This window comes from Chelonoidis abingdonii, chromosome 11 (assembly GCF_003597395.2).
Source record: "Chelonoidis abingdonii isolate Lonesome George chromosome 11, CheloAbing_2.0, whole genome shotgun sequence".
Classification (NCBI taxonomy): Eukaryota; Metazoa; Chordata; order Testudines; family Testudinidae; genus Chelonoidis; species Chelonoidis abingdonii.
The window spans coordinates 17,265,909-17,276,101 of record NC_133779.1 but is presented as its reverse complement, the minus strand read 5'-3'; the positions used below and the strand labels follow the sequence as shown (position 1 = coordinate 17,276,101).

The 10,193-nt window shown below is 65.3% G+C and overlaps 3 protein-coding genes across 4 annotated transcripts in view; 2 read left to right on the top strand and 1 right to left on the bottom strand.

Annotated features, from left to right (window-relative positions):
- On the top strand, positions 1–1,221 carry AKT1S1 (AKT1 substrate 1; the record flags this gene model as incomplete). The annotated part of the gene is made up of 2 exons (XM_032768554.1): positions 1–141; positions 317–1,221. Coding segments are annotated over 2 exons (285 nt in total), but the record flags the coding sequence as incomplete, so codon positions are not given.
- The window catches only part of LOC116817991 (DNA-directed RNA polymerases I, II, and III subunit RPABC5-like), a 256,942-nt gene that overhangs the window by 246,117 nt on the left and 632 nt on the right, over positions 1–10,193 (top strand). The window contains exon 1 of one of the 2 annotated variants that reach the window (XM_032768567.2): positions 10,027–10,085. The exons of the other annotated variant lie outside the window; for it this stretch is intronic. The gene's annotated coding sequence lies outside the window, so the exon portion shown is untranslated. Of the gene's footprint in view, positions 1–10,026; positions 10,086–10,193 lie in introns of those variants that run through there. 2 annotated transcript variants of the gene reach the window in all.
- Positions 1,404–8,168, bottom strand: LOC116817990 (tetraspanin-4-like). The gene is made up of 6 exons (XM_032768565.2): positions 8,087–8,168; positions 7,342–7,412; positions 7,109–7,210; positions 6,904–7,032; positions 2,333–2,416; positions 1,404–1,799 (listed from the first exon to the last, which is right to left on the bottom strand). Exons 1-6 carry the CDS (start codon positions 8,166–8,168, stop codon positions 1,731–1,733), a joined length of 537 nt encoding a protein of 178 aa, XP_032624456.1. The 3' UTR covers positions 1,404–1,730.

Below are 10,193 nucleotides of genomic sequence, written 5' to 3'. Positions count from 1 at the left end.
CTGCGCGAGGAGGCCCCCCCCCAGCCCCCGCCCGCCCCCCCCAACCACCAGTACGCCAAGTCACTGCCCGTCTCTGTGCCCGTCTGGGCCTTCCGGCAGGCGGGGCCTGAGCCGCGCTCGTCTGACGAGGAGAATGCCAAGGTGGGGGCCCCGGCGCAGGGACAGGGGGGCACTGGCCCCAGCTGGAGGCTTTGCAGAGGGGGTGGGGGTTGGGGGGGAGAATCCAGCCCCAGGGGGAGATGCGGGGTAGGGGGGAGTGTTGGAGTCCCCGGCTGGTGCCCCTGGGCGCTAACCCCTTCCTCTCCCCGCCCCCCAGCACTCGTCCCCGGACCTGGAGAAGATCGCGGCCAGCATGCGGGCGCTGGCCCTGCGCGGCTCCGACGGCACCGAGATGTTCGGGGACCTGCCCCGCCCCCGCCTCAACACCGGGGACCTCCAGAAACTGCAGCGGAAGTATTGACACACCCCCGGCCGGAGGAGGGGCCCCCCGCCAGCGCCCCCTCCCTTGGACACTACACCCCCAATGGCAGGGCAGGGGGAATCCCCACCACCCCCAAACGGGCCTGCGGTGACAGAGGCTCTGTGGGGCCCCGTGAGCCGGTGGAACTACCCGCCACCGCATCTAAGCTGCTCATGCTACAGGATCCCGAGGGTTGCTGGAAGATGATGAGGGGGAGCCCTGTGTCCCCCCCGCACTCCATCCCCCCCTTCCCCACAGCAGCAGATGTCAGGGAGCCCCTCCGATCCCCCCAGCACTACAGCTAATGAGAGGGGAGCACCCCCCACACACTACAGGGGACGCTGCCCCCCCTCTCCCCAAGTGTCTTAATAGATTTTTTTGTAAGGCCCTGTTTGCACATGAGCTGTTCCTCCTGGAAAGGGGGGGGCAGCTTCCCCAAACCCCCCCATGGGAGGGGGGCTCTGTCGTCAGCCTCCAGCAGAGAATTATACACCCCCCCCGAACTGACACCCGAATTTTGGGTGGGGGGGACTGCCCCCTCCTTTGAGAGGACAGGCAGGGGCGGGGGCTCCCCTGGCCTCAGTACCTGACCCCAGTGGGGCCCTGGCCTGGACCCCCCACCCCCTCTTTTGTACCAGATGCTCAGGGGCCCTGGCTCCGCCCCTTTATTTTTGTCCAAAGATGATTGGTGGGTCAGGGCGCGGGGAGCCCCGCCCGTCCATCCCTTGTTGGCCAATAAAGAGATGCTGACTTTTACCAGCTTCAGCTGTTGGTGCCTCTGACTGGGGGGGTCTCACCTTCCCATGGTGATTGAGCTCCCAGAAAACACACACTCCTCTCCCCACCCCCCCACCCCGCCCCCAAAACAAAGGCAGAGCTGGAGCCAGCTGCCAGACACAACCATTTATTGTGCTGGGTGTGGGGCAGGACAGCAGAAAGGGGGCTGGGGGGGTATGGCTAGCAGGACAGGGGGCCTGAGGAGAGGAGAGGCTGCGTTAATGAATGGCCATGGGGGACCCAAACAGGCCGGGGGGGCAGGGGGCTCTCCGTGCCCCACCTGAGCCAGTGGAACTACCCGCCACTGCATCTAAGCTGCAGGGGGGTATTAGTGAGCTGGGGAGAATGGGCTCAGGCTGGGCTGGAATTGAAGCCTCCCCCCAAGCTGAGTAAGGGGGGGTGCACCCCTTGCTCTCTGGGTGATGGGCGGCCAGGCTGAGGGGGAAACGCCTGTAAGAGGGACTGGGGGGCGGCAGACTCCAGGCGCTCCCTGTCAGTGGTAATATTTCTCCACCTTCAGCACTTGACAGTACATCAGCATGGAGGAGATGAGGCCCAGGACCTGGAGGAGAAAGAGGAGGGTGAGGTTGGGAGGGGGCAGGCTGGGCTCTTGGGGGGAAGCGAAGGGACCTGGGCGATTAATCAGGGGGCCTGCGTCCCTGCCCATCCTGGCTACCAGCCGACACGGGCCCTAACCTCCAGGAACCCCTCTCATTCGCTGAGCCCCATCCTGCGGGAGTCACAACATCCCCGGCAGGGAGTTCCACAGGTTAACGGGGCATTGGGTGAAGTGGAACTGCCCGAGGTTCTTAAACCTGCAGCCCATTAACGGCAGCGGGTGACCCCTGGTTTATGGGTCAGGTGATGGGTGAATAATGCTCCCCACTTCCCCCCCCTGGTGCACCCACCCACCCCAGCTGGCTCTGCCCAGGGCTTTTTGCCTCCCCTCACCCAGAAGCTGAGCTGGCCCCCAACACACCTTTGGTCCCTTTTCCAATTCTGAGAGCTTTGTGGATCTCCCTGGAGGGTCCCTCCAGGCACCTTGCCCCAGATTAAACCCCCTGGGTGTCTCCCTCCAGCCTGGCCCCCCCTCACCTGGATGACAGCAATGCAGGCAGCGAAAATGCCCATGGCCCAGATGTTCTCCCCGACCCATGATTTTACCTTCTCGTAGCAGGGCTGGGGAATGGGAGAATCACAGAAACGGGGGGTCACCAAGCCAGCCCCCCACCCGACCCGGCCCGGGATCCCGCTGGTGGCTCCACTCACCCCGCAGATCACCCCCTCCCTGCGGCCCAGCCCTCTGCCCCGGCATGTTGCCCCCCCCCACCCCCCCGGCCTGACCAGAACGGTGCCCCAGACTGGCCCCCCAGTAATGCTGCCGCCAGCCCCTGTTCAGCATGGGATCGGGAACTTGCCTTCCCGCCATGGTGGTGTTCATAAAACGCTTGGCCAGGGCCCCAGGGAGTCGCTGGTTCAGAGGGATCCGGCCCCACCTTGCTACGAGCCAGGCCCGGGGGATGGCAGCAAAAGCCTCCCTGACAGCGAGATCCCGCGTGTCTCCGGCGGCCCCCGCCCCACCGGGCCAGAGATCAGGGTGGGCCGGTGCCGGCTGCTCATCACAATCTGTGCTGGCTGGTATGGGAGAGCCGGTCCGACCGCCCCCTCTTCAGGCCTTACCTGGCCGTACAGACCACCCCCTCCATGGGCCATAGGGACCACCCTTTCCTCGGGTGTTACCCAGCTGTACAGACCACCCCCTCCATGGGCCATAGGGACCACCCCTTCCTCGGGTGTTACCAGGCCGTACGGACCACCCCCTCCTCGGGCATTACCTGGCCGTACAGACCACCTCCTCCATGGGGCATAGGGACCACCCCTTCCTCGGGTGTTACCAGGCCGTACGGACCACCCCCTCCTCGGGCATTACCTGGCCGTACAGACCACCCCCTCCATGGGGCATAGGGACCACCCCTTCTTTGGGTGTTACCAGGTGGTACGGACCACCCCCTCCTCAGGCATTACCTGGCCGTACAGACCGTCCCCTCCATGGGCCATAGGGACGACCCCTTCTTTGGGTGTTACCAGGCGATACGGACTGCCCCCTCCTCGGCCATTACCTGGCCATATGGCCCGCCCGCTACTCAGGCCTTACTCGGACATATGGACCACCCCCCCTCCTCAGGCCTTACCCAGCCATATGGACCGTGTCCTCCTTGGGCCTTATCTGCCGTATGGACTGGCCCCTCCCTGGGACTTACCCGCCTGTATCACTCACCCCCTCTTCGGGCCTTAGCCGGCTGTACAGACCACCCTGTCCACAGGTCGTAGGGACCTTACCCAGCCATATGACCACCCCCTCCTTGGGCCTTACCCAGCCCCATGGACCACACCCTCCTCAGGCCTTATCCATCCATACTGACCAGCCCCTCCTCGGGGCTTACCGGGATGTACAGACCACATCCTCCTTGAGCCTTACCCACCCATACCGCCCACCCCCTCCCCAGGCCTTACTCAGTCAGAGGGACCGCCCCCTCCTTGCCCCTTACCTGGCTGTAGGGACCAGCTGCCCACTCCCTCCCAGGGTTACCTGGCTGTACTGAGCGCCCCTTCCTCAGGCCTTATCCGCCTGTATGGACCAGCCCCTTCCTGGACCTTACCCAACTGTATGGACTGCCCCCTCCTTGGGCCTTATCCACCCGTATGGACCAGCCCCTCCCTGGGCCTTACCTGCCTGTACCACCCGCCACCTCCTTGGGCCTTACTCGGCTGGGCTGATGGGCACCCCCTCCCCATTCCAGGCATTACCCGGCCATAACGACCAACTGCCCCCTTCCCCCAGGTGTTACCCAGATGGACTGAGCGGACGTCCCCTCCCCCTCTGGGCACTACCTGGCTACAGTGACCAGCTGCCCCCTTATCCCCTGGGGCTTTAGCGGCTGGATTCAGAAAAGCAGCCTGACTCCCTCTGGGAACTGCCAGGCAGGACCCCCTGGAGGAGTAACCCGAGGGGGCAGGAGGCCGGGGGAAGAATCCTTAGTGAGGTTGCAGGAACTCGTGCCCACGGCAGGCGCCTGGCCAGGCTTACAGTGAAACCCGCGCTGGTGCTGGACACAGAACAGCAGCTCACAGGCAGGGGAAGGTTGGACAAAGGCCTGCGGGAGCGACCAGGAGACCCAATCCCACCCGGAGCTGCAGCCGGCCGGGGATGTTACTAGTAACCAGAAGGGTTTCGTCAGGTACGTTAACACCAAGAAGAGGGTCAGGGAAAGTGGGGGCCCCGCGCTGAATGGGGGAGGCCACCCAGTGCCGGCGGATGTGGGAAAAGCTCATGTCCTTGATGCTTTTTTTGCCTCTGTCTTCACGAACAAGGGCAGCCCCCAGACGGCTGCACTGGGCGGCACGGCCTGGAGAGGAGGTGACCAGCCCCCTGGGGAGAAAGACGGGGTTCGGGGCTATTTAGAAAAGTCGGACGAGCCCAAGTCCCCGGGGCCGGGTCCTAAAGGAGTCGGCGGATGTGATTGCAGAGCCATTGGCCAGTATCTTGGAAAGCTCCTGGCGATCGGGGAGGTCTCAGGTGAACAGGCTCAGGTAGTGCCCATCTTTAAAAAGGGGAAGGAGAAGGATCCGGGGAACTACACAGGCCAGTGAGCCTCACCTCAGGCCCTGGCAAAATCATGGAGCAGGTCCTCCAGGAACCAATCCTGAAGCACTAGGAGGAGAGGAAAGTGATCGGGAACAGTCAGCGTGGATTCACCCAGGGCAGGTCACGCCTGAGGAGCTGACTGGCTCTGTGAATGAGGGGAAAGCAGCGGACGGGTTATTCCTTGACTTTAGCAAAGCTTTTGATCGTCTCCTACCGGCAAGTTACAGACGTATGGGCTGCATGAAGGGACTACAAGCTGGCTAGCTCGTCGGGCTCAACGGGAAAGGATCAACGGCTCCATGCCTAGCTGGCAGCCGGGATCAGGCGGAGCCCCAAGGGTCAGTCCCGGGGCTGGTTTTGTTCAATATCTTGGGGTGGATGGTGTGGGCTGCACCCTCGGCAAGTTTGCAGGTGACACTAAGCTGCGGGGAGAGGTAGATACGCTGGAGGGAGGGATAGGATCCAGGGGGACCTGGACAAATTAGAAGATTGGACCCAAAGAAATCTGATGAGGTTCAACAAGGCCCAGTGCAGAGTCCTGCACTCAGGACGGACGAATCCCTGGCACGGCTACAGGCTGCGGACCGAGCAGCCAGGCAGCAGTTCTGCAGAAAAGGACCTGGGCTTACAGTGGACGAGAAGCTGGATATGAGTCAGCCGTGGGCCCTCGTTGCCAAGAAGGCTAACGACATTTGGGGCTGTAGAAGTAGGGACATTGCCAGCAGATCGAGGGATGTGATCATTCCCCTCTATTCAGCACTGGTGAGGCCTCAGCTGGATACTGTGTCCAGTTTTGGGCCCCACACTACAAGGAGGATGGAAATTGGAGAGAGTCCAGTGGAGGGCAACGAAAATGATCAGGGGGCTGGAGCACATGACTGAGGAAACTGGGCTTGTTTAGTCTGCAGAAGAGAAGAGCGAGGGGGGGTTGATAGCTGCTTTCAGCTACCTGAAGGGGGTTTCCAGAGAAGATGGAGCTCGGCTGTTCTCAGTGGGGGCAGATGACAGAACAAGGAGCAATGGACTCACGTTGCAATGCGAGAGGTCTAGGTTGGATATTAGGAAACACCATTTCCCTGGGAGCCTGGTGAAGCACTGGAATGGGTTCCTGGGGGAATCTCCATCCTTAGAGGTGCTTAAGGCCCGGCCTGACAAAGCCCCGGCTGGGAGGATTTAGTTGGGGCTGGTCCTGCTTTGAGCAGGGTGGGGACTGGATACCTCCTGGGGTCCCTTCGTAGACTCACAGAAGATCAGGGTTGGAAGGGACCTCAGGAGGCATCTAGTCCAGCCCCCTGCTCAAAGCAGGACCAAGCCCCAGACAGATTTTTACCCCAGATCCCTAAGTGGCCCCTCAAGGATTGAACTCTCACCCCTGGGGTTAGCAGGCCAGTGCTCAAACCACTCAGCTATTCCTCCCCCTTCCAACCCTGAGATCGACCAGCCGACCCCTCCTGCCCAGACGTTACCCAGCCGTACAGACCAGGTGCTCCGTCCCCACTAGGGGTTACCTGGCCATACCCACCGGGGCGTTATCCAGCCATAGTGACCAACTGCCCCTCCCCCTGGGCGTCATCCAGCTACAGTGACCAGCCACCCCTCCCACACAGGCATTACCCAGCCATAGCGACTGGCTGAACCCTCCCCCGGGCATTGTATGGCCACAGAGACCAGCCACCCCTCCCCCCTGGGTGTTACCCTGCCATAGTGACCAGCTGCCCCTCCCCCAGGCATTATATGGCCACAGTGACCAGCCACCCCTCCTCCCTGGGCATTACCCAGCCATAGCAACCAGCTGCACCCTCCCCCCAAGCATTATACGGCCACAGTGACCAGCCACCCCTCCCCTGCAGGCGTTACCCAGCCATAGCAACTGGCTGCACCCTCCCTCCGGGCGTTATCCAGCCACAGTGACCAGCCACCCCACCCACTGTGCTCCAGCCCTGCTGAGCCATGGGAGACGGGATGGGGGGTGTCTGGGTGGGTTCAGGGGGGGCTGTTAAGGGCAGGGAGGGGCACTCACCTCCTTCCACCAGGCGGCGTCGAGGCCGGAGCAGGCGGCACCGTGCTCCAGGCAGCAGGACTCGGGCACCCCTGTCCCGTTGTGCACCTCAAACCAGTCGGTGTAATTCTGCACCCCGCAGCACCGGAACTGGGGGGGGGGAGGGGAGCGTCAGACACTGGGGGGGTAACCGGCGGGGCGCAGGCCTGGGAGTGGGGGGGCTCACCTCGGTCTGCACCGTGTCCCAGGCCTGAGTCAGCGCCGGCTCCCCAGGGGCCCCGTATCGCCGCAGCCCCGACTTCAGGTCCTCCTGAGCGTATCTGTCAAACTGACACCCAGAGCACGTCGGCCGGGGGGCACAGGGTGGGGTACGGGGGGCAGTAAACAAGGGGAGGGGGCAGGGGGTTCCATGCAGTCGGGGAGGGGCAGGGGGTGGGGAGATGTGGGGCACCCCCTTACCTGCCCCCGGCAGGCGTAGAAGGCCAGGCCCCCGCTCAGCTCAGCAGGAAATGGTGAGAGAACCCGAAAACCTGGGAGGGCGAGATGGATCACGCAGCCCCCCAGGACCAGCCGGGGGATCTCCTCCTCGCTTGGCAATGGGGGGTGCCAAACTGCCCCTGTCCAAACCCCCCTCCCTCGGGCCCCGCCCTGCAAGGCAGCTTCCGCATGTACCCCCTAAGCCACCCCCACCACATACGCCCCAGGCCTGTCCGCCCCAGGTGCCCTCCCACCCGTAAACCCACACCTCCCTCTCTGTATCCCTAGCTGCCTCCCCACCGAAACCCCACCCTCCCTCTCTGTTCTCCCCCTCATCCCCCCCTGCCCCAGCCTGCCCCCCCACCGTAACCCAGCACTTCCCTCTCTGACCCCGCAGTCTGCCCCCTGATCCTCCAGCCTGCCCCCCCCGTAACCGCACACTCCCTCTCTCTATTCCCCAGCCTGCCCCCACCGACCCCACCTCCCTTCTGATCCCCCATCAGCCTGCCGCCACCCCCGTAACCCACACTACCCCTCTGTATCCCCCCCAGCCTGCCCCCCACCTAACCACACGCTCCGCTCTCTGTCCCCCCAGCCAGCCCCCCACGCGCGTAAACCCACACCTCCCTCTCTGTATCCCCCCCCCGCCTAGCCCCCCCGTAAACCACACTCCCTCTCTGTATCCGCCCCCTGGCCACCCTGCCCCGCCCGACCCCCCCCGGCCTACCGTCAGCAGGAGGCAAGCGCTGCTCGGTGGCAGCCCCCAGGCAGCCAGGAAGCCCACGGCCATCACCACGGTGCACGGCCATCACCAGCCCAGCGACCCCCAGGGCGGGAGCGAGAGCGACAGCGCAGAGAACGGCGCCTGTGAGACCGCGAGCCAGAGCCCCCACGTGACGCCAGCGCCCCCACAGCCGCCCCGGGGGGCAGAGTCAGGGGACCCAGCCAGAGCCCCAGCCCAGCGCCCCACAGCCAGCACAGCTGGGGGGGCGTGAGTCGGGGAACGCAGTGAGAGCCCCACAACCCAGCACCCCACACCAGTGCCCCACAGCCGCCCAGCTGGGGGGGCAGGGGACCCAGCAGAGCCCACGCCCAGCGCCCCACAGCTGCCCCAGCTGGGGGGGCGGAGTCAGGGGACCCATGTCAGAAGCCACGCCAACGCCACACCCACGCTCAGTGCCCCACAGCGCCCAGCTGGGGTGGGGGGTCAGGAGACCGAGCCAGAGCCCCACCGTCAAGGCCCCACAGCCACCCAGTTGAGGCGGGGGGGGGGGAGGCAGAGGACCCAGCCACGCCTCCCCGAGGCCCCAGGGCACTGCGCAGAGACGCTCACAGCAGAGACTCACCCAGAAGATCAGATTGAAGATGAAAAGCTCAACCTTGAGACAGAGCAGGCAGCGCTGGGTCCGGGCCCATGGTGCAGGAGCTGTCGGGGGAGGAGGGCCAGCAGAGTTGGGGGTCAGCACATCTGGGGGTGCCCCCACTCCATGACCGCAGCCCCCTGGCCAACCCAGCGCTGCCGGTGCCCTCACTCCCGACCCGAGCCCGCCCCGATCGCCCAGCCCTGCCCCAAACTCCTGCGGTGCCCCACATCCGCGACCCAAGCCCCCCCGATCGCCCAGCCCTGGCCCCAAACTCGCGATGCCCCCCACTCCCGACGCGGTAGACCCGTGCCAGCCCAGCCCCTGCGGTGTCCCCACTGACACCCACTTGGCTCAGTTCCCCCTCGCCTGTCACTGGTCCCTGAACCGCGGGGGGGGTCAGTGACCAACCCCTGGTTCCCCCATTTCTGTCCCGCCTCGCGGGATGGGAGTGGCGGGGGGATCTTGTTGTCCGGGGGCTGGAACAGTGGGGGTTCTGGTCCCCTCGTCCCGTCCGCAGATCCGCTGGGCCGAAGCGGTATGGGGGGTTGCCTCCGAATAATCCCTGCTCCGCAGCTGCCTCTCTGGGCGGGTGGTAGTGGAGATGTTGTGCCCACCCCGGCCTCCAAGTTTCCCTGGAGTTCTGGGGCTGGAAAGGTTCCGTCCTGTTGCGCCCTCCCCAATCCGCATCCGCTGTCCCACTCCCACCCCCCCTCTAACCTTGGCCCCCGGGCGGCGGCGGTGGGGGGCGCCTGCGGATCTCCCTAAACTCGCGGGCGCTGGCTTCGCTTGGGGGGGGGATGGAGGAGGGGCCATTCCCAGACTCAGGGGGGGGGTGAGAAAACGGGAGGGGGAGGGAGTAGAAGGGGCGGGGCTGGGGAAGGAATGAGGGAGGGGCTGGGGAGCGTATGGGGGGGCGGGGGTCTCTGGGGGCGGGGCTGGGGAAGGGAAATTGAGAGGGGCTGGGGGGTCTCTGGGGGCGGGGGGCCTGGGAAGGGAATTGGAGAGGGCTGGGGGGGTCTCTGGGGCGGGGGCTGGGGAAGGGAATTGGAGAGGGGCTGGGGAGGGTCTCCGGGGGCGGGGGCCGCGGAAGGGGGCTGGGGGACGGGGGAAAGGCTCATAGGGGACCGGGGTAAATAGGGTGACGGGCTGAGGGGGGGGGGTCCAGGGTTGTTCGGTCCCGCTGGGGGTGGCTGGTTTTTTCGGTTCAGACCCGTCCCCGGCCTGCACCCCCCATAAACCCGCGCGCGTAGGTTCTGACCCCGCCCCCCGCCGCCGGCCCGCCCGGCCCCGCTCCCCCTAGCGGCGGCGCCGACCGACATAAACAAGCGCGGCGGCGCGGCGGGTTCCCGGGGCTGCCGCAGGGTGAGTCCGACCCGCCCGGACCGGACGCGGACCGGACAAACGGACCCTTGCGGCCGGCGCGGCGGGGCGGGAGCTGCTGGGCTCGGGGGGTTTCGGGGCGGGGGGGGC